Source organism: Sceloporus occidentalis, unplaced genomic scaffold, assembly GCF_023333645.1.
Source record: "Sceloporus occidentalis isolate IW3139 unplaced genomic scaffold, rSceOcc1.0.p SCAF_24, whole genome shotgun sequence".
In the NCBI taxonomy this organism is placed as follows: Eukaryota; Metazoa; Chordata; class Lepidosauria; order Squamata; family Phrynosomatidae; genus Sceloporus; species Sceloporus occidentalis.
Window position 1 is genome coordinate 10,940,311 of NW_028317004.1, and position 22,989 is coordinate 10,963,299.

Consider the following 22,989-nt stretch of genomic DNA (forward strand, 5'->3'; position numbering starts at 1 on the left):
GGAATCGATCTGAATTGGCTTGTACTCTATCCAAGTCTGCAATCGATTTCCTCCTGTTTCTGCTTTTATTTTGTCAATGACCGCCCAAAGGTGTTTTTTGGTTTTTTTCTCCTTCCTCTGTACCTAAGTTAAGAAAGAAAAATCCATTCAATTTATATGGGACATATTGTATTACTAATGTTACACAACAGAAATTCATTAACGTAAATATTATACGGTGTGCGAAGTGGAGAATTGATTTGAAGATTACGCAATATAAAATTTGGTTTCCTGGACAAAGAAAAACAACGCAGTAGAAATCTAACCTTTGCGTGTTAACCATTCGTCAGACGTAGATAAACGTACGTGCCTCTGGCGTTGAGCATGTGGATTCATTGTTGGGTTCTTGCAACATCACAAATCCATTAGGAAAATACTGTTGATGGGGATCCTGTGCATTTAACATTATATTATTGTACATGTGGCAGAAACTTCTATATTATTGCTTCCTGGTGGAGGTGCCAGCATATGATGTAACAGTCTGTGCAGCAAGGTGATGAGAGGAGCGCCTAACCCAACCAGTCTACCCATTGCATGGGTGGGGATCCTGAACTCTAAACCTCTGTATTCCTAATGCTAAGAATATTTTATACCAATGGATTTACTAAACATTTTGTCAATTAGAACAGAAATGAAACAATTTGGCAAGGCGGAGGATGGATAGCAGTATATAAAAGAATGAAAACTTTAAGAACTAGTTCATTCAAAAATAGCATGTGAGGGTTCACTGAAGCCTGGCGTAGACTGCGAGCTGATCATTTCTTATTGGCATGTAGTGTGTCCGGATATTGATTTATATAGCGCCATCATATTCTGAAGCGCTGTACAATGGGTTAACAGGACATAACAAGTAGTGCATAACATAATTTGTACTTATAGAAACAAAAGGTAAGGATCGTCCTTCATGTCGATCTGTACAGGTAATTTTTAATGTATTGACAGAAATAGTTGGTTGGTTGTAAGTCACCAACGGAACAAGTATTATCCAAAAAAAAAAAAAAAAAATTAACGATGCGCGAGTTATCCACTACTACCCAAACACGACCAAGTTTAACTTCTGTTAAATTCCGCATGAGGCCCTTATGGGTTCCGTCATTATTAATATGAGCAGTTTAGGAGGAATCGGTGCTTATAAGCCTGTAAATATATACCTGTACCGAGGAAGGGTACCTGTGCCATGCTTATTTCCAAGGAAACAAAAACAAACCAAAGGACCTGGCTGATTGTATCCACTTTATTACTTTATACAGTACATCAGGTTACTAAATGGCACTGCATCTCCAACACAAGCATTTCATTCTCATGCCCGTGAAAAGGCTGCAGCTCATACTTACAGTGCAAGATGTCTTATCTCACAGTATTGCGAAACCCTGAGGTTCTTCTAAATTATCTATGCCTCTTTAGATTTCCTTCTAAAGAAGAGGAATACAATGATCTGGTGGTTATAATATTAAATGCAATCCTTGACTGTTTTAGGTTCGTGGCTATCCCTGCCACGGTAAAGGGAAGCAAATTCAGTTGCACACATACATCTTGGTGCTCCCTTTTTAATTATTTTATCTTTGGTTGCTTCCAATAACCAAAAAAAAAAAAAAAAATGTACAAAAAAAAAAAAGTAGATTTGTCAAGATTGCATAAACGTGTATGTTCATATCAGTTCGTTGGGAGGTCCCTTGACTCATTAATGCAGCATGTCTCACAATACAGTTTCACGCACAACGCCTATGAGACTATGAGGTCTTCCACCGGCTGTTCTCCTGCTCCTGTGCACCTCTTTGGGAGCCTCTGCAGTGCAAAATGTGCTTACGTCCCCACAACTTTCCAAATGGAGGAGACCAGGATATCTTCGGCACGGAAGTCTCCGAGCCGCAGGCGTGACCTGCTGGTTTGGTATCATTACCTACACACCAACAAAAGGCACAGTTAGCGTTAAAATTGCACTGAAAGTCGAATACAAGCCGCCACAATGTATTTAGCATAGGTAAATTTCAATTGATTTCCTCTTATTGAATTCCCAATGTTGAGGGGCCTTCTATGTAAATTAATAGAAGTCCAACAAAAAATTATTCAAATGCACAGTATAAATCCACTTTTAGAGCTAGGTTTTTGGAACATCCTGGTAATATCAACAGGGGCTATAATAACATAGTAATTAAGGTTAAAAAAACATACAAGTCCATCAGGTTCACCTTTGCTGCTATAAAAGACTGGTAAAATTAAGCTTTAAGAATATAAAACTTATTGCAAGCTTTACTACCTGATCAAGGAAGTTGGCACTGAGAATGGCTTCGTCCATGTGTTCCTCATCAGACTTTAGAACAGTCTTGATGCTCTCTACCAGTTCCCGTATATCAGGGGTCATACTGCAGGAGGGCTCTTCCAGGAACCGTGCCACCAGGAGTTTAGTATCAATATAAGATTTGTAATCCACTAGAGATCGAGGTCTACATCGTGCAGCTTTTGCTCTCAAAGCTCGTCTTAGGGTGACTGTTGCCAGTGCTGGCCTTTCAGTCTGTGTGGCCACTTCGCAGCTTGGCGTTGCGCCTAAAAATATTTTAAAAGGTGTCTCTGTTAAGCATTCATTATTAAGAGCCTAACAAAGGTCAATTTCTGTCAGATATCAGATGACCTGGAGACAATGTGTCACTAGGATAAATCATCCTCTCTTTTGAGAGAAATTCATGTAGTTATCGGTCAGAATTTTTCAAATGTATAATTTATGAGCTGTGGATTTCAAGCTAGCAATGACTGGCTAAAATTTCACCAAACAAAACATGACGTGCGTCTCTTTGATACCCCTCATGAAGCCGCGTCTCGCGGGCCATTGAAACGCGCATCAGGTTTGTTTAGCTTGCACTAGTTGGTAGCGTAGGATTCCCTTTCAATTTTCCTTCTGCAGAAACACTTGAGAATGTGATCTGGGATTCTTTTTTAACAGCAGCTTTGTAGGAATCAGAGATTCGGGGAGGCTGCTACCACGTCTTTTCCACTGAATAGCACTTATATTATGGCAATTAGCTGTTTGCATATACACATTACTCTTTTAGGGAGAATCAATTGTCTTTATATAAATTACATTATATAATCTCGAGATTATAGGACATTAGAGGATTTACATTTTGATGACATCACAACAGCTGTGGTAAACTGTCTGTAATGTTCTAGTTTCTATTTTGAGATAAACTTTCTCTACAGAGAAAACCTCTTATGTGCTGCTAAGAGAATGAAAATGGGAGATACTGATAAATGGGGACAAACAAGGACACCAAAGTGAGAAACACAGGCATGCAAACCCCATAGGAACGCAGACAATTCAAAGGGCAGACATGCAGTATAAAGTGCAATATAAGTCTGCTTTCCTATATATTCAGTCCCCTGTGGAATTAGGATACAATCAGGTAATTTATCAATTTGCTACATTAAAACCACTTTTCATTAATTTACCAAAATAACATTATTTTAACTGCTCAACAATACATTATTTTTGTGAAATATCCCCTTTAGAGAAAACTAGGCCCGTAGAAACTATAGGAAAGGCCAAGTCTAATATCTAAAGCATTATAGAAGTTACACACTACTAGGGACGCAAAGGTAGACCCACCGCAGACATGATAACTGATAGTTTAACGGTCATAGGAATATTGGTCGTGGGCAGCAACTACCAGTTTGCCTACAACCCTTCTCCTTGCGGCGTTGAAGAGTTCAATTTCAGTTATATCCCATGATACTACAGACAGTACATAGCAAGCACCTTATAACGCATTACCCCTTGCAGGAAGATCATGAATGACGGGATCACTGTGGGACCTCTTCCGCTGTGGACAATTATTTGCCTCACTTCCCGTTGCAGCGTCTGTCTGTGCGCTGGTGCCAGGTTCAACCAATATATCAATATTACAAGAAGTGGAAGCTTCTGTGAGGAAAGAGTTTGAATAGTTACATTTTGCATTAGGACCGCCTAATGATTTTTCAACACGCGTTTTTTAAAGCAAAAGAAAGGCCTCACAACAATATATTAAAAACTACACACGGATCTGGTGATCTGGTTTTCAGTTATTGGGACACGCTCGTACAGCCATGTGTACAATAACCTTTGGGAAGAATATTAGGGCAAAGTTTTGCTTCGTTATTTGAATTATATATTTTTTTGTTATATTGTTTTTTCTTGCTGCCCTTCCTTGGACTGTAAGTTCTAATGCAACAGACTTTGTTGTATATGGCCATGCTGTATTACCTGATGTGACAAGAACAGAACAGAGAACTTCAAAAACACACAAGAAAAAGTATTTTTTTTTTTTTAATCATTTTTTTCCTTTAATAACCGTATTAATATTACTAAGATTAGCACTCCTCTTTTCTAAAAGCTACATCTTGATCACATGACCATGTAGGAGACATTAGTTTGAACCTTATCTCCTGAAGCTACTTTTTTCATGTAATTTGTTGAAAACAGCAAGATATTTAACGGAAAAAATTTTTTGCTTAATGTTGTAATGATATAGTTCTGGATGTCAGCCACAAAATGTGGCACCAGGTACATCCATCACTGAGTCTAAAAGACAAAGAGATGGAGTGGACAACCTGGATCACCAAATGGTCCTACAACGATTGGAAACAAGACAAACAATTAAAAATATCTGTGAATGAAATCCAAAAACTCTTGAAAGCTACTATTTCTAGTTCCAGCTACCTAAATCTAATCAGTGACATGGAGTATTTTGGGTCTCTGTGCACTATTCTGCACACTGCTATTTCATGAAAACACAGTCATGGTCTTCTGTGGTTTATGAGCCCATGAACATGTAGGAACATGTTTTCATTGATTTTCTGGGTTTTATTGAATAGTAAACATCTGCAACTTTTCAATTTATTAGCTTAAATGAAGGCTTAGCCAAAAAAAAACTTGGTTAAGATGATACACTTCACATTGATAGCTGTTGAGACTACCTAGGTCTCTTCTTCAGCCATATTCCTTTTTTTAATCAAATATTAACACACAGCCCAAGACTGAAAGAGTAGTCAATATGGTAGGCTATAGTGAAAAAATGATCACTGGATGGAGTAAAAGTTAGCATGTATTTTTGGGTGCCTTTAGTATGGATTGTTTCTGTTTTAATGCATTCTTTAAGTTTCAAGTATGGAGTCATAACAGTAACGACGTTACCTGGAGTGGCGGGCATATTGTGCTCATCTGAATTAGAGGCAGCTCCTACCAAGTCTGTGATTTGCAGTGTTGTTCCCTGTGTCTGAACACACAAGACACAGCATTCACATGAGTCATAAAATTGTGACTAACACATAATACCAAGCTCATAAAAATATAGAAATGATGTCCCAATAAAGTCTACCCACAAGGGAGTCACTGATATTTAAACAAAAATAATAACCATATCAGTTTAGACTTATTATTGTAATGTTTGTGAAGGGAAACGTACTGTTTATTGCATTATACCATGCAATAATTGTCTATCAGTAACACTTTTTGTTATTTTACATAATTCACATGGTGAAGCTGCACTAATCAAATTGTCTGGTTGCATGACACTTTTTATAATAATTATTCAGGTAAGCATTCCTCTATAAACTCAAGCGTATGCTAAAGAATGCTCTTGACAACACTATGGACATTATTATCATTATTGTCTGCATTTTTTATGTTGTGCAATCAGTCAGCCCAAGAGAGGGCCATGTTTTCCGTAAAAGATCAGCTGAGCCAGTTACCTCCAGTGAATTGCTTTGTCCAACCACAGCTTCATATGGTGGAGGTGGCTCCATGGGACAAAACACTTCAATCCCTTTGAACCTGGATCCATAAATATGTGGTAAGGGAATCATTTCATTGCCAATCACCCTGCAAAAAAGTAGTATGATCATTATTTACTTAAGCACAATTAAGATAACCTAGTAACAGGGCAGCATTTACAATGTTTGCTCTTACAGCACCAAACCGTCGGTGGCCATCAGCCAACTGGCCATAGGGTCTCAAATACCAGGAAACTGACCCAGGGAAAAACCCTGGCCTAACTCCAAGGACCTATAATGTGCAACTTGACCCCGGGTCTGACCAAATTCAATGCTGAGTAACAGAGTTTCAGAGGTAGTTTCAGGAAACGTGTTTCCTGCCGAGTTCCAACCCTGTTCAGATGGAAACCAGGAGCTGGGGATGACCTTTGCAGCAAAACCTCTTAGTCATGACGAATCAATGCAAACATATGTCTGAAAAGCAAGGCTCGGATTTCAACAAGAATCCTGCTTTACCAAAGAACCCTACAGTATTATTATACTTGAGTTATAAAGTGCCATTATAGTCCACAGCACCATTACTAGGATATACATAATGTATAATATGCACAAAACTTAAGTGGGTATAAATATACATACTGGTAGAAGTAGAGCATTTGCAACTTACAATATAGTTTACACCCATGTAATAAGCTGGTAAACTAAGTATAGACTTAGTGATCATACCGCACACACACACATACCGTACCATACATTCACTCTAACACCATACGCATATACATAGAATCTCTACATTCCGTTATTCCACTACCGTTTTATTAAGGTTTACAGTAATCTACCTCTGGCCAATCCTCGGTGTACAGGAGTAAAAGGTTGAGAAGTATGAAGGTGGAGGTGCAGGTGGGACAAAATCTTCAGGGTCTGGTACACGATCATGCTCTTCCGCTTCCTCAGCTGATACCTGGGACTCGTCCTAGAATAATAAATTAAACTAATGATTTGGTAGAGAAAACACAATAGGATTTTTTTGTATTTTTTTTTTTTTTAGAGATGGTGAGAAGCTCTGGGGCTGGATAAGGAGTCCTTGCACTTTACAAGGCCATTTTGTCTAGACTGGTCACTTTGCAGCTACATTAAATTATGTCCTTCTGTAAAACCTGAACAATTCTGACAAGTATTTTCAAAAGGTTTTGCCAAAAATAGCCAAGACCAAATCTAGTCTCTATGGAAATGGTTGCTGCACCTGAAGAAAGCTATAAAAACAAAGTCTTGAAATGTCGGGTTGAAGAGTTTAACCATTTCTGTACAGGTGATTGGACATTTTCCAAAGCCAATGCAGAAACAAGAAAACTATTATCTGAATGTTTTGCTGGCTGGTGCCAAAAAGTACTCTAATCTCAAGACTCAACGGTTCCTGTTCTCTTGCCTCGCTTTGTTGATGGCATAGAGGCTTAATTAAAAAGAATTAGGAATAAGGGATTTCTCCTCATGTATATGCTTTCTAACAATTAAGCTAGAATGATGCATAAATGGTTATATTTTACTAGGTTTGTGACATTTACAGAAAGTAGATGCCTCACGGCTCTGCAGACAAGGTAGCGTCAGTTGACCACAACGTAATAATTTATTAGATACGGCTTTGCCTATTTTTTTTTTTTTTTATTTGGTTCTGGGCAATAGCCCTCAGAACAGTCATCATGGACATATTATTTTAAGTCGTTTACCATCAGATTAACATGTACAAATATTTTAAAGGTCAATGACACCGACCTTCAGTGTGCAATATAATTGAAATTTCAAACACAATTTTGTAATATTCACAAATTTTTCTTTACAACTCAATTTGTGAAGTAAATGAGTAGTAGTTGTAGGAAAATGTGTCAAGTGTATCGTCAAAATATTGAACATATTTATTTTCACAGCAGATAAAATGTGCCATGTCTGGGCAGAAATGTGGGGAATATGGTAATATCATAACTTTCCGTAAGAAATACAACTTGCCATATCTGCAGGGAAGAATCCCAAAACTTGTAATGAGAAAACAAGTAATATAGGACTAGATGTTAAAAAAAAAAAAGGTAATAAATCACTTGTTTACACGGCTTTATCATGTACCTGCTATTTGCTTATTAGCTTTAATTTCCCATAAACTAAACATGTACCAGCGTACTGCAGACTCACTTACTGCGCATGGCCTTCTTGCCGTCAGCAGTTGGAGGTAGCGCAGGGCCGCGGCTACCAGGCACACAGTCGTAGTGAGAGCATTCAGAGCGCATAATGCAAAGAAGACTTTCTGGGGGTAAAGTAAAATCAGTGCACTTTATAACATGATGAATAGAGCAATATTACAAAGAATAACATTAATTTAAATCATATTGACTATAGGTACAGTAATACAACACATGTTCCCATATGTAAGGCCAGATTAAGGAGCTTGGGGCCCTCTCTGAGTGCTTTAATAAGCGTTGTTCCAAAATACCCTGCAGCAACAGCTGCCCCCTCTCCTCCATGATCATACTATTCTTGTCATTGATTGGCTGCTTGGAGGAATTACTCAGCCACAGGAGAGTACATCCATTGACATCAATGGCAGCATCTTCCACACATGCACATAGGGGTCTGGATAGACCCTGACCTGACCAGCTTTGCTTGAGCAGCTCTGGAGCTGACTGGAGGCGAGTATATAACATGCAGGGAGAAGTGTTTGGCAGAACACATATCCTGCATTGCAATATTCTGCAGATCATGTAGTTGCAAAATGGACAGTTTTCCAGCTTTAGGATATTTGAAGGCAGGCAGTGTACCATATACTATAATATATATATATATAGGGGTTATGTTGAGCACCCAAAAAAAGTTATAGGTAGCAGTATAGCAAAAACTTAAAATCCAGGTTTCTCCACTTGTCACTGGCACACCCTTACGATCTGCTCAAGGAACTAGGATCCTGGTAAGCTTCACATTACCAAAAACACTCATTGGTTTCTATGTCTCCTGCAACAGTTAGGTCACCCTGACCAAGTTAACAATAGAGTACAACAAGATGGCAAAAGGCAACTGAAACCCTTCCAGCTACATGCGATTGCGCAATCAGATCTTGTGGCATATCGCCGTTCACTATAATCTCTGCTTCTCATTGTTGACAAAAAAAGTTTGAATAAACAAAGAAATGTAGAATATACATTTAGCGAGAACACCTTCTAAGTACATTTAAAAATTACTTAGGCCAGCACATGAGAGCATTTGCACCCAAGCTTCATGGCTGTATATGTTAGTGTGTATTACAGCACCGTATACAGTATAGCTGCTTAGAAAAAATAGGACCCTTCTCTGTACCTTCAGCAGGAGATGAACCGCATTACAGGACTGGACGGGGAACAGCTTTAGAACGTTCTCCTTCTCCGTGCACTTGTTAGATTGTGACTCTTCACAACAAATGCAGATTTTCCCTTCATTCATTTCTACCTGTAAGGATTGATATGACAAGGATAGATATGGCTTTAATAAAAAAAATTTAAAACTTTTTTTTCCATGAATACTTCACTTTAGTACAGTTTATAGTAATTTACAAACCAACATTAAATAAAGTACCAATTTCAATTAAACCAAATTACAATAAAAATGCAGAGCTAGTTGAAATTTCTAAAGGCAATAGAGCTTTTGATGTAAGCCAATACAATAAAGTAATATTAAAAAAAAGACAGCAGATATTTCTCTTGGGCCTATTTTCTTTAAACTGTAACATTTATAGTCAAGATATCATTTACTGTTCTTGCATATGCTCAGTTTATATACTTAATAAAAAGGGTTTGGGAAAGAGCACCAAATGGAAATTTTAACTTTCAACCACAGTCGGATATAGAAGATAAGTACATTACACACAGAACTCAGAGATATTTACTTAAAACAACAAGCTTTAAGTAGGCTATCTAGACATATGACATATTTAAAAGAAAAACACAGTTCTATTCCCAAAAACCTGAAAGCTATCCCAGCTAAGTACCTGGTCCCTGGACACGTAGGCTCCCTTACCCAGGACCCAGAAGCCCCAAGCTAATGGGAACTCAGGTGGTCCTACTAGCCACTTAGTCCTAAGAGGGCTGCAAGCCCAGATCCTAACTAAAGTATTAGGGAGTCGCAATATATGTACCCATAATCCTATATGTCCAAGGGAATAAAATCTGTGCTGCTGATCGAATAGATCTCATGCTCTTCTGTTCTACACGAGACAGTTATTGTTCACTTATCTGTTAACTGCCAACCCCCCCCCAAAAAAATATGAATAAAACCAATAAAAGTGTGGGATAAAATCACATACTTATCTCTCTTGCAACATAGCTACAACTACATATTTTAATTACAACATTCTAATGAGAATTCATGTGACAATTGGCCCTAAGAATTATGTAAAACATTGCTCTCAAAAAATACACTTTAATGTTCTGTGGTTGCTTTCTTTCATAAAAGTAAATTTTTAATGTCTTCTAACTAGTACACTCATTTAAAGGCCTTGGTCTGAAACCATGCAACCTGACGAGCCAAATATGTTTAAGTTCAAAATAAAGGTAAATCTTGTGTAGCACAGTAACATGCGTGTTCATTCCTTTCCTCTGCCCAGGGCTCGATCATGATTCATTCTCCGCATTATGCCAGCTCCCTTCTGACGTAACTAGAAGACTATTGCGTACATAGACAGCCCCTTCAGGAATAAATGTATGTAGAAAATATTTCAGTCGTACCCTTACGTTTAATCCTTCTGCATGGTTGCTGGCATCCTATCTTCAAAAAATGTAAACAGGCCTTGTTCAACGTCCACAGGAAATATTTCATTTTTGTGCCTGAGCCTGATGCCAAACCACAATGCAGAAGGGTGTGTGGTCATCTGCCCCATGATCCATGGGGAACTTGGGACAATTTTATATGAAACACAATGGGGGTTATGTAAAAGGAGACAGTCTGAAGTAAAGTTGTGCAACCAGCAGAAACATTACACTGGTTGATACAACAACGGCGGTTTTACTGTCTACGACTCACCACCAGTGTTTATTTGGTAAAGCTGTAGGATAAAGGCCAGTGACAGAACACTAAGGCAGTTCTGGGCCACATTAGCCATGCAGCACAGTAAACAATTGCTCCAAAGCCCCAGCACTGCGAGGGGCCCATACCCCTCAGTATGTACAGGATGTGGTAACTACCGTATTTGCTTGATTATAAGACAAGGTTTTTACAGAGCATTGCTCTGAAAAAGAACCATCGCCTTACATTCGAGGTTGTCTTCTAATTAGACCTCAAATAGAGGTCTGACTACAAGACTAAGATCCAGATCCAACGCAGCGCTGCAGGGGACCTGGATCCTCCTCTCCGGCAGCCGGTGGAGGTTTGTGCCATGCGCGCACACGCCAGGAAGTGACATGATTTCCATGCGCGCAACACAGAAAGGAGCTACAGGCCACAGTACTTACAGCAGGGCTCGACAAATCCCAGGCGCCATGGCGACTGATAATTTTGTCCTGGCGCCTAGGTGTTTGTGAGCCAAACCGGTGGCCGAAACATTTGGCAAATTAAAAAAAAAAAAAAACGGCCGAAAATAATGCCCGCAGGGGACTGCTTAGCTGTGCGTTGCTCTTAATGTGCAAGCAGCATCTCTTGTGCTGGAGTGGCCACAGGAAGCAGGAAACCAGAGGAGTCACATGACTGCTCTGTTCCTCCTCCCGGTGGGAGGGACAAGAGAAGTTCGTGCAGAGAGACAGAGATAGAAGCAGCAGGGCCCCTATGGAAGTCTGCGTGTGAGAGATCTGCAGTGCAGGTAAGGGGGTGAAGGAGGGTGCATGAGTGAGTATATGAATGAGTGTTTGTGATAGCATGGTTGTGTAAGTGGGGGGAGGAGCATGGCACATGGGGCTCTAAGTGATGTCCAGCATCAATACACAAGGGGGGGGGGCAGTAAGCCAGGTTTTAGCATGTACTCCTATCATGCCAAGTCAGCCAGTACATGCTGAAACCTGGGTGTGTCTGGGCAGGACTGTGATTGGTGTTAACAATCAATAATTCGAGACTGAGTGCTGGGGCAAAGTGTGAGACTGAGTGCTGGGGCAAAGTGTGAGACTGAGTGCTGGGGCAAAGTGTGAGACTGAGTGCTGGGGCAAAGTGTGAGACTGAGTGCTGGGGCAAAGTGTGAGACTGAGTGCTGGGGCAAAGTGTGAGACTGAGTGCTGGGGCAAAGTGTGAGACTGAGTGCTGGGGCAAAGTGAGAGACTGAGTGCTGGGGCAAAGTGTGAGACTGAGTGCTGGGGCAAAGTGTGAGACTGAGTGCTGGGGCAAAGTGTGGGTGCAGGGCAAAGTGCTAGAGCAAAGTGTGGGTACAGGGCAAAGTGCTGGGGCAAAAAGTGTGGGTGCAGGGCAAAGTGTGAGACTGAGTGCTGGGCAAAGTGTGGGTGCTGGGGCAAAGTGTGGGTGCAGGGGCAAAGTGTGAGACTGAGTGCTGGGGCAAAGTGTGGGTGCAGGGCAAAGTGCTGGGGCAAAGTGTGAGACTGAGTGCTGGGCAAAGTGTGGGTGCTGGGGCAAAGTGTGGGTGCAGGGCAAAGTGCTGGGGCAAAGTATGAGTGCTGGGGCAAAGTGTGAGACTGAGTGCTGGGGCAAAGTGCTGGGGCAAAGTGTGAGACTGAGTGCTGGGGCAAAGTGTGGGTGCAGGGCAAAGTGTGAGTGCTGGGGCAAAGTGTGAGACTGAGTGGTGGGCAAAGTGTGGGTGCAGGGCAAAATGCTAGAGCAAAGTGCGGGTGCAGGGCAAAGTGCTGGGGCAAAGTGTGGGTGCTGGGGCAAAGTGCTGGGACAAAGTATGGGTGCTGGGGCAAAGTGTGGGTGCTGGGGCAAAGTGTGGGTGCTGGGGCAAAGTGTGGGTGCAGGGCAAAGTGCGGGTGCAGGGGCACAAAAAGTCCTGGCTCCTAACTTTTTTAGCTGGCTCCTAGATTTATAACAAATTTGTCAAGCCCTGACTTACAGGATACGGCACGTGGCTCCATCTTTGACACTGCACACCGGGAAGTGAAGTCATTTTACACACAGTGAGGGAGCTATAGGCCAAAGTACTTACAGGATGAAGCCTGTGGTCCCTCACCACGCTGAGAGCACAGAAATGACATCACTTCCTGTCTAATTGCGTGAGGGCCCTCAAATCCCTTAAGCTGGCCATGGAAACATACAATTGAGATGCTTTGAAGAAATGAAAAATGTTCAATGTGAGCCCATGTTTGACTAGATCAGGTGAGGCAAGTTAAGAGATGGAATGAAATCCTCATTTTGTTGTCTTAGTGGATCAGTGTGTAATCTGTTATAGAGTACCACAGAGGTCCATAGCAGTAGATCACGGTCCATTCTACAAAGACAACTAACTAGAGCACTTATTGGACAAATGTACAGCAGTGTACAGCCGTCCAATGTCATATCCTACTTCCCCATAATCATCCATAATCTCTGCATTCACAACGAAATATCAAGTATCACAACGCAATGTGGCACTACACAAACTATTGTATATTATGTTTACCTGAAAAAATCCATGAATCACCATATACAAAGTGTAAAGCCACATGGCCGATAACCATCCAGCCACGTATGACTGGATTTCAGAATATACACGTAGTAGACAGGTACTAATCAGTCCATCTGAGAACTCTGTAGTTATCAGACCAGTTGTAAAAAATGTATCTGTCACCAACGTAATAAACATAAAGTCTAAATATCCACTCCCACATAACATGAAAGAGATTGAAGAATTCAGCAGCACAGAGCAAGAACAAAAGGATGAAAGGGAGATGGCTATACCCTTTTCATCATTATCCATGCCCCTCTTCATTGCTGATGAGCAGTACCATATCATAATGACTTAATAGTTCACTTACCAGCTGACAGCTGGGAACACTGGAAACAAACTGAGCTCCTTGACATCCCAAGATGAATCCAGCCAGGTTCAGCAGGACACAGACCACGGACAACATAACAAACAGGTTTACCTTAGACAAGAAAATTAACATTTAGATGTTGATGATCTGAAAATAAAGCACCAGATGGGATGCTAAGAATGATAATGGGGGAAGGTAAAAAGTATAGGTTTTATTGAAACAAACAAAAAGTGAGATCTCACACATTTAAATATGCATTATGTAAAGACAACCCAGCCCTTTATGCAGAAGAAAAAAACATTTATCTCCATGGTCATCTATAGCGAAATGTGTGGATCACCGTTGCCCAACATTACTCAGAGAGTAAAAAATGTATTATAGTTACTCCTCTTGCTACACAAATTTGAATATATACCTAATAATTACTGCATCTTCTACTTCAGGTCTAATCTATTAGAAAAAAGGTACAGCAGAGAACACAATGAACTTTATTTGCTGGGAGTACTCAACTACACCCAGGAATTGGCTTGTTCTGTCACTATGGTAGATTTTATATCACCGCTACACTAATACACACAATATAATTGTGTAGTAGGATTGGAGGGGTTTAAAAAACAAAAAAAAACTAAAATATTTATTGTGGAAACTGGTGTCTGTGGCAAACTTAGAATATAAATTAATCTCTTGTCCTGATGTTCATATCTGGGTATCTTCCAGAGCAACCCCGCATTGCAGCTCCATAGAATACTGGTGGCTGAGAATTTTGTACAGAATAAAGAGATGCCGTAAAGACCTTAAAATCATTTATGACACCCAGGGCCACTAACGCACATTCCCAGGTATGCTGAAGTTATATTACTTCTCCTCCTGTATAAGTGTGCTAGCGCTATATGGCAACATACACTCACTGGCCACTTTATGAGGTACACCTGTTCAATTACTTGTTAACACAAATAGCTAATCAGCCAATCACATGGCCGCAACTCAATGCATTTAGGCATGTAGACGTGGTAAAGACAACTTGCTGAAGTTCAAACCGAGCATCAGAATGGGTAAGAAAGGGGATTTAAGTGACTTTGAAAGTGGAATGTTTCTTGGTGCCAGATGGGCTGGTCCGAGTATTTCAGAAACTGCTGATCTACTAGGATTTTCACGGTCAACCATCTCTAGGGTTTACAGAGAATGGTCCGAAAAAGAGAAAATATCCAGTGAGCGGCAGTTGTGTGGACGAAAATGCCTTGTTGATGTCAGAGGAGAAATGGGCAGACTGGTTGGAGATGACAGAAAGGCAACAGTAAATAAAATTATATCACTCGTTACAACCAAAGTATGCAGAATACCATCTCTGAACGTACAACATGTTGAACCTTGAAGCAGATGGACTACAGCAGCAGAAGACTACACCGAGTGCCACTCGTGTCAGTTAAGAACAGGAAACTGAGGCTACAATTTGCACAGGCTCACCAAAATTGGACGATGGAAGACTCGAAGAAGGTTGCCTGGTCTGATGAGTCTCTATTCCAGCTGCGACATTCAGATGGCAGGGTCAGACTTTTGTGTGAACAACATGAAAGCATGGATCCATCCTACCTTGTATCAACGGTTCAGGCCGGTGGTGTAATCATGTGGAGGACATTTTCTTGGCACACTTTGGGCCCCTTAGTACCCTTAATCTCAAACTGGTTTCTTGAACATGACAATGAGTTCACTGTACTCCAATGGCCTCCACAGTCACCAGATCTCAATCCAATAGTCTGGGATGTGGTGGAACGGGAGATTCACATCATGAATGTGCAGCCGACAAATCTGCAGTAACTGCAGGATGCCGTCATGTCCATATGGACCAAATCTCTGAGGAATATTTCCAGCACCTTGTAGAAAGTATGCCATGACGAATGAAGGCAGTTCTGAAGGCAAAAGAGGGTCCAACCTGGTACTAGCAAGGTGTGCCTAATAAAGGGGCCAATAAGTGTACATATTTGTGTGTTGCAGTAAATGCAAACAACCTTGAAGAATAGGGAAATAACATTTGTTGACTTAATGTTTGATAGCATTCTATAACATTAACTATAGATTACCGGTATTTTAAAACATAGGCTGATGAACTGTAAATAAACCCTGCTCAGTTAAAAACTAGAATGTCAGCCTTACTTGACATATATAATATCTTAGAATATACACAAAAGGATTTTCATTAACATGCACAATGGGCCTACCACACAGATTTTCCTGCCTTAGATGGCCCTGTACAACGCAGAGTGAATCAGAGAGATACTTGCTGAAAGTAACGTCGCCAACTGAACTACGCAACACGCCAGCAGAGCTCTTCTTGCAGGGAAACCCTTTTATGTCGGCTCTTTGTAATACATAGCGAAGTCAGAGGGTTAAAACTACAAGCTCACTTGCATATACCTGCTTTAGGGTATAAACCCGAGAGATTCTTAATTGATAAAGGGGTTCTATGTATTAAGGATCTGTTTATTCTTATCATGCTCCTTTAAATAAAATTTGTAATATAAAACCAAAAAGATAGAAGGTTCTTAATTGTGTGGATAGGGAGAAACAACAACTTTGGGAAGGCAGTCATTTAACCCATTACATACCGTAAGTGAATCTTGTACAACAAATTCCTTAATAGGTGGCTTTACTTACTAGAAGAACCATAGGTCTCTTCCACGTGGTCAGTCCAATTATTCCAGATAGAATTACCTGCCATATAAACCAGAAGAAAAATTAACATGCCATTATACAAAACTCATTTTACAGAGATTGTGCCTTCTTTCTTGTGTCACAGTACATAGGATATACTTTAAAATAGTAAGCTTCAGTTAATAAACACTACAATGCTTAAATTAACTATACGTTCTACAAGGTATGGTAAGCCTTTACTACCAGAAAATCAAACAGTATTGTACATTTTTTCTACATGAGAGTTAGCAAAGTCCTTGGGGTTAGTTAAAGCTTGCAATCCCAGAGTGTCTGTGCTGGCCCATCCATAACATAAACTCCTTAGATCTGACTCATAACCCATAAATAAAAAATGTTTATTGGAAGCATCTTCCAGAAGATTAAGACTTGACAAAAAAATCATAAAAGCATCAAGCCATCAGCCTTAGAATGAAATGGATTTGAAATAGTTTAAGGATAAATTTGTTAACCCCCCATCGGACAAAAATGCCATGTTCCATTTTATTGTGAATTATATTAAAATGTACTTATACAGCGCTGGCAGATTCCATAGTGTTATTACCTAAGGCACGGGTAGGCAACCTTTGGCTCTCCGGGTGTTGTGGACTACATCTCCCTTGATGCTTTGCCAGCATTATGACTGTAAGAGGGAAATGTAGTCCACAACACCTAGAGAGCCGAAGGTTGCCTACCCCTAAGGGAAGTGGAAAATAACCGCCATATTGAAATTGATAATATACAAAACTGAAAATAACATATCACTGTGCATGTGACCATTCCAGAGAGAATTTGATTAGTCGATGGGTATTTGGGTATGGATAGTTCTTACCACTTCCTGAAATCATGCAGATTCCATTACTTTGTAAAAAGCATTCAATTGCCTCTGCAATAATCCCTTCCTGGCTGAAAGATGAGAGTATTGATCAACCTTTTTCACCACTGGCAGAATGCGCAACTCAAGTCAGCGAATACTCCCTCGGCTAGCTTTGAAATGGGGCCAGGGTCAGACCAACGCAACATCTAATATATGCAACAAATACATTCAATCACCAATCAAACTATACTTCTGATTGTGCAAAGCTGGACGCAGTGAGATATCTTTATTAAGAAGCTACATTATGTCTTGATCATGCTAAAGAGGAGTTATCCAGTGCAATGTAGCTAATAAATTAAAAGCATGAGCAAAAACCATAAAAATGTTTCTGCTGATTGTTCCCAATTTAGCACTTTGCACTCGGGCTACTCTATTAATACTCATCATCGTTATTAGAAAATCTCCAAAGCAGGCTTACATTTTTCTGGAAAAAAAATTACCAAACCTATGAGTTCTTCCACAAGGTTATCATTGTCCATGAGCTGACAAGCTACAGAAAAGGTCACCCTAGTAGTGAGTTCCTCTACCTTGTTCTCGGACAACCTGTGCAAATCTAAATAATAAAATTATAAGCACTGCTAAAGTAACATTCTTAGCTATTTTAAAACATAGTTGTAGCTCAACATTCCATTCCTGACTAACACTGCTTTAGTTGTTCTTCAAAGATAACCAGGGCCACCGTAAATGCGTGGAGTGGAGACTCAACTTGGAAAACGAAGTCCTGGGTAAATGGTGGAGTGAAACTGCTGACAGCGTTTACTCAATCAGTCCTGCACTTGACTCTTGCTAAGCTTTAGGTCAATGTAAATACAATCTAATTTTGGAAACCATACTGCTTTGGTAGAAACCTTCCCCTTTGTACTAAGTGTCACTAGATATTAACAAGCCCTCAAGAATTACCTAAAATTCCCTTTCTACAAGCTCTCCTAAAAGCAGCTCAACCAAGTTCAACGTGACAATAAATATCATTAACATAGCCGTTTACAAATGTTAATGACATAATTTAGAACTTAAACATATTGTTAAGAAAATCCATGAATAGGCATTCTTCATAAAGACTGCAATAAAAAAAAAAATACTAGGAGGTAATATACGATGAAAGGAAGCCTTTCCCAGAACTTCTCACGTTTATTGCTTCAGAAACGGCAGTAAACCTTATTTAAAGACAGCAATCAATGAACATAATGCATCAATTACCAGAAATTCCAGCAACTATTCTAATTGTCTATTTTTAATCACATTCAAAAACAACAAGATCGTGTTTTCTAGTTTTTACAAAATATAATATATTCAGGCAGCTGCATATCTGTCATATGAATGTGTTTTAGCTTCGTTATCATAGCCCAATGTTGACTCCTTAATCACATTGTTTGTCTTGTTGTAAACAATAGAATGACTCAGTCTTAATTACCCAGAGGGTCCGTCTGACTAATTAAATTATACAGATTAAAGGATTTAATCAGCACAGTCGTAATGAATCAGGTCATGTTCATGTCACTTTGATATGATACTATGGTTTCGCACCTTTCCCCACCATACCCTTTTTTTGTAGCTGAAAAAGCCATAAGCTCTGTAACAGGCTTTAGTCTCCATGGATAGATCACTTCTCAGTACAATGTTGAACCTGGCTGTGGGGAGTCGCTAGGTATACACTTGATTCAGTTTACCCATGAAGTCACGAGGATGTTTGCACTATTAGCTTGCTAGACTACACTTAAAGGCACAAATTAAATATTATAGCTTATTTGCTTAAATAGTAGCCTTCCTTTCATACTTCATTCAGTACACTTCACTGCAGGTGGACAATAGCTCTCGAGCTAATCCTTCTACTAGGCATGTTCATAACACGTATAGAAAAGTCATGCAATGATGTATTCCGGATTATGCCGACTAGGTCTGACCTAAGATGGTAGGTCCATGGTTGGTGGCGGTGCCCTATCTCAAAACCAGGTGATCAGGCCCCCCAATGTGCTGCTGCTGAACGGGCCCTTGTACCACATGCCTTCATAGAATGCATTAAAAGTGTGTTTTTAAAACATGTCATCCCAAATCCATAAAATGTAAGGACCAGTGTTCCCTCTAAGCTGTGCGCTTGTGCGCGCGCACATAGCTTTTTAAGAGAGCGCACACGTCCAAAAATTGTTTCACAAAATTTTGGCTCTGTGAAAATTTTTGCACAAGAGAAATTTTCTGCACACGACAACTAAGAAAAATGAGATGGAACATTGGTAAGGACCCTTCTCAAACAAACTATACAAGTATACACACACAACAAACCAAAAATAATGGTTAGCATCAGATTAAGACTCTTCTAGGCCGCCATTTGGCACCTCCATTCTGACACCTTTGCCCCACTGATGGCAGCAGTGAGCATGGATGACCTTATTGTTGTTGCTTATTTATATAGCACATACAGTTTACTCAGCACTTCTTACGGTGCATACATTGAATGGGTCTGACAAAACTAGAACTGACGGACTAAGACAAACCGGCACATTAGGTGAAGAGGACCCTGCTCACAAGTTTATAAGGTCTGCATGGCTCATGGCAGTCCACTCCTTCACTTCCCCAGGTAGGACTTGTGAGCTTTGTGGTTAATCCCATGGTAATATGGAATGGGTACTTTATGAAGGGCATCTTATTTCTGTGTGGTCATTATACATATGTGAGTTTTTTTCCTCTTTTATTACCAAGTATAGGGTAACATTTACATTCATTTCAGTATCTGATGTGTAGAGGTAGCTTTGATAAGTCCGGCACTTTAACAGCAGCAACCAGGCAACATCCAGCCGGAGGGGGCAACTGCTCTCCTAGCCAGTTAAGCCAATAAGCAGGGCCATTCCTTAAAGCATGTAATGCTAATAATGTATCTGCCCCCCTCATGCACCTTAAAAACAGCAAACCAAAATCTCTGATGTCATCACCCCCACCAGCTAGCGTCCTAGAGAGTCATATGGGTCGCCTGTATGGGATGGGGGCCTGGTCATTTCAATCATTTGTTTGTGATTAACGTCTATTAATACCCCCTGGAATTTTAGACCAAAATACTTGTCTCTTTGTGTTTTCTGTGAAAAGTGGAATTTTAGAAGAATTTTCTATTTGTTCTTTTCGGTTTTTTACAGTTGACCTGCAACATTCATAAAACAGGGTTTTGTTCTATTTTAAGATTCTATTCAGATAGTAGAATAATAATAGTTTGATTTCCCAGCATAACTGAATAAGCATGTAAAACAAATTATACAAGAATTACTCAAAAAAATCCATCGGGTCAGAGACATTTCCCAGTACAGGTCTGTGCAAAACCACTGCAACCCTGCATGATGCATAGTTTATAAATATCCCAGTTTAAAGGGGAAGTACTATTATCCTCTAAAACAGGGCTGTCCTCGAATGGCACAAACAGGCCAGGAAATTCTATGTATCCTTGCCTGAAAACAAGTAGCTTAATTATAATTGGGGGCCCTGAGCTCCAGCTGGGATATCCCAAATTGTGGCACATTTTCAAAACATAAGTTTTTAACTTGCTGAAACAAACAATTGAGGAATAAACAAATAAACATTTAAACACTGCTGTGCATTAATAAGAGGGGTTCAAATGTTATGAGAATTGATCACTTTAAGGATCCAATACTGCAAACACACTACCCCATACATGTTTACATCTCCTCACTGTATTCGCCTCTACCACTTCTGATGGTAACCTGTTCTACTTATCTACCACCCTCTCAGTAAAGCAAAACGTCCTTACATTACATCTAAACATCTGACCCTCCACTTTTAGATGATGACCTCATTACTTCTCCACCTGTGAAGAATTGCTTAAGGAAGATGGTTTACTGGCAGATGGATTAAAGGGGTCCTCTCATCTCACCCACCTAGCCACTGATTCATTTGCTCCCATGTTAGTTTGATGAGCATGCTGAGAGTTGTAGTTCACTCGCACAGGTACTCACCGACGAACCAGCCCAGAAGGGACACGAGCTCCTCACCTGGGGGGACTTGCTGAGTGACAGCGCCCCAAAGCTAAGAGCCACCGTGCAGCAGCCCAGAATCAGCTGCAGCAAACCCAGGGAGAGCAAGGGTCTTCCCGGCATCATGATCCCGGATCCGGCCCTCCGCCTGGAGGATAAGGGTGGCGGAGGTGGGGGACACAGTCCAAAGGAGGCTGCACACCGAGGGGGGCCCTGCAGACCCCCGCGAGTCCTGCGAGGCCGGTGCTGAGATGGATCTCCCCCCGGAGAGGAATTGGATGCTGCATTACTTATGGAGGACGCCAGTCCGGTCCTGGGGCAGCAGGAGCCAGGGAGCAGCACAGGCAGAGACATCACTGGGGAGGGGGGAGAGCAGCAACACCAGGGATGGAAGGAGAAACCCGATCAGGCAGATAATGCACAGCGCAGTACCCCCTCGACCTGCCAGCCCCGTGCATTGTACTCAAACATCTTCACCTCTTTGACCCCCAGGCTCCTCTGGTGCCCTCCTCTTCCCACCGTCCCCTGCCTCCTCGGGATCTTCTCTGCAACCTTGACTTCCTCAAGTGTTTTTCCTTCCATGTGGTTCTTGTCTCTTTCTTTCTGTCCGATCCCCACCCCCTTTCCCTGTCTGCAAAAAAGTGTTGTTTCCAAGGGGTTATCCGAGCTGGAAGTTTTAAAATAACTCCAGTGATTAGCAGGGAGGGAGCTGCAGGCACAGGCTGAGCAGCGTTTCACTTTCACATTTTTGGCAGTGGGACAAACTGGGTGGGTGTTTGAGAAGCAGCACTCACTCCCCCCTCCCATTCCCCTTACACTTACATATCCTAATAATAGAACCTGGAAATCTATGCTTTTATGACACTTTACCCAACAAAAGCTGTGATTTCTACTTTTTCCTAAAATCCCCTTGAGGGTTAGAACGCATTACCTCCCTTTGGCAAGTTAATAGAAGAAAGCCTGACCCTGCTTGACTTTATTTCTCCTACCGGATACATTGAGACACGAGGTCAGCTTAAAACAGGTTGACCGTGGGGCACGCAAACAATACAGTTGTCCTATTTCTGAAATTTCAAGAGAGCTTAAAGTGACGATCTGTGTGGAGACAGAAAATAAATAAATAAATGATGGGGGATAAGAACCATTTGGCCCGTTCTTCTTGATGTAAAGACTCATAAAGACATTAATTGGCCTGAGATTCAGGATAGTGTTATGCCTATACAATGCATTCCTTTATTGTCATACCTGGGAACTCTCAGGGTTTGACCCAAGGAACACGGGGTGAAGCACTGGTTCTACAGGTCGCGGGAGTGGGGTCTTGACCCTTTAAAAACGTTACCTCTAAACCGTTGATCCTCAAGTTTTAGATTATGGCCCCTTGTTCTAACATTTATCCTCCTATGAAATTATCTTCCCTCCTGTACTTCATTAAATCCTTTTAGGTATTTAAATGTTTCTATCACATCTCCCTTCTCTCTTCTTTTTCCCAAGTTATACATATTGGGATCCCTCAGTCTTCCCTGATAAGATTTACTCTGCAGTCCCATGGACTCTCTCCAATGTGTCAATATCTTTCTGGAGATGGGTAATCATCTCCATCCTCCTGCTTCTTACGCCTCTCTGTACATTGATTTTTGTGAAAGGTTACCAATGACCAGGGATGTTTTTGTTTGGAACACAGGTACCAGTCATCACACTAGCCATTTGGTTGCCATTTCTTACGGATTGCTGATGTCTCATGACGTGGGTTGCCATGAGAAAAGTGTGATGTCCCCCC

General features: G+C 40.8%; 1 protein-coding gene across 1 annotated transcript; it reads right to left on the reverse strand.

Annotated features, from left to right (window-relative positions):
* Positions 1-1,735: 1,735 nt before the first annotated feature.
* Positions 1,736-21,566, reverse strand: LOC149300614 (endosomal transmembrane epsin interactor 1-like). The gene is made up of 11 exons (XM_089485109.1): positions 21,195-21,566; positions 16,332-16,388; positions 13,680-13,790; positions 9,118-9,246; positions 7,967-8,074; positions 6,621-6,754; positions 5,761-5,890; positions 5,204-5,285; positions 3,806-3,952; positions 2,297-2,583; positions 1,736-1,939 (listed from the first exon to the last, which is right to left on the reverse strand). Exons 1-11 carry the CDS (start codon positions 21,564-21,566, stop codon positions 1,736-1,738), a joined length of 1,761 nt encoding a protein of 586 aa, XP_089341235.1.
* Positions 21,567-22,989: the final 1,423 nt, after the last annotated feature.

What these genes read in the sequence shown, in the direction of transcription:
- LOC149300614 (XM_089485109.1), bottom strand. Translation starts at nt 21,566, where the DNA reads ATGTCTCTGCCTGTGCTGCTCCCTGGCTCCTGCTGCCCCAGGACCGGA. An exon ending in AGAGACCTATGGTTCTTCTA is followed by an intron (nt 13,791 to 16,331) that starts GTAAGTAAAGCC and finishes TTCTTGTCTAAG; the next exon opens with GTAAACCTGTTTGTTATGTT. An exon ending in TCATGATCTTCCTGCAAGGG is followed by an intron (nt 2,584 to 3,805) that starts GTAATGCGTTAT and finishes AAATATTTTTAG; the next exon opens with GCGCAACGCCAAGCTGCGAA.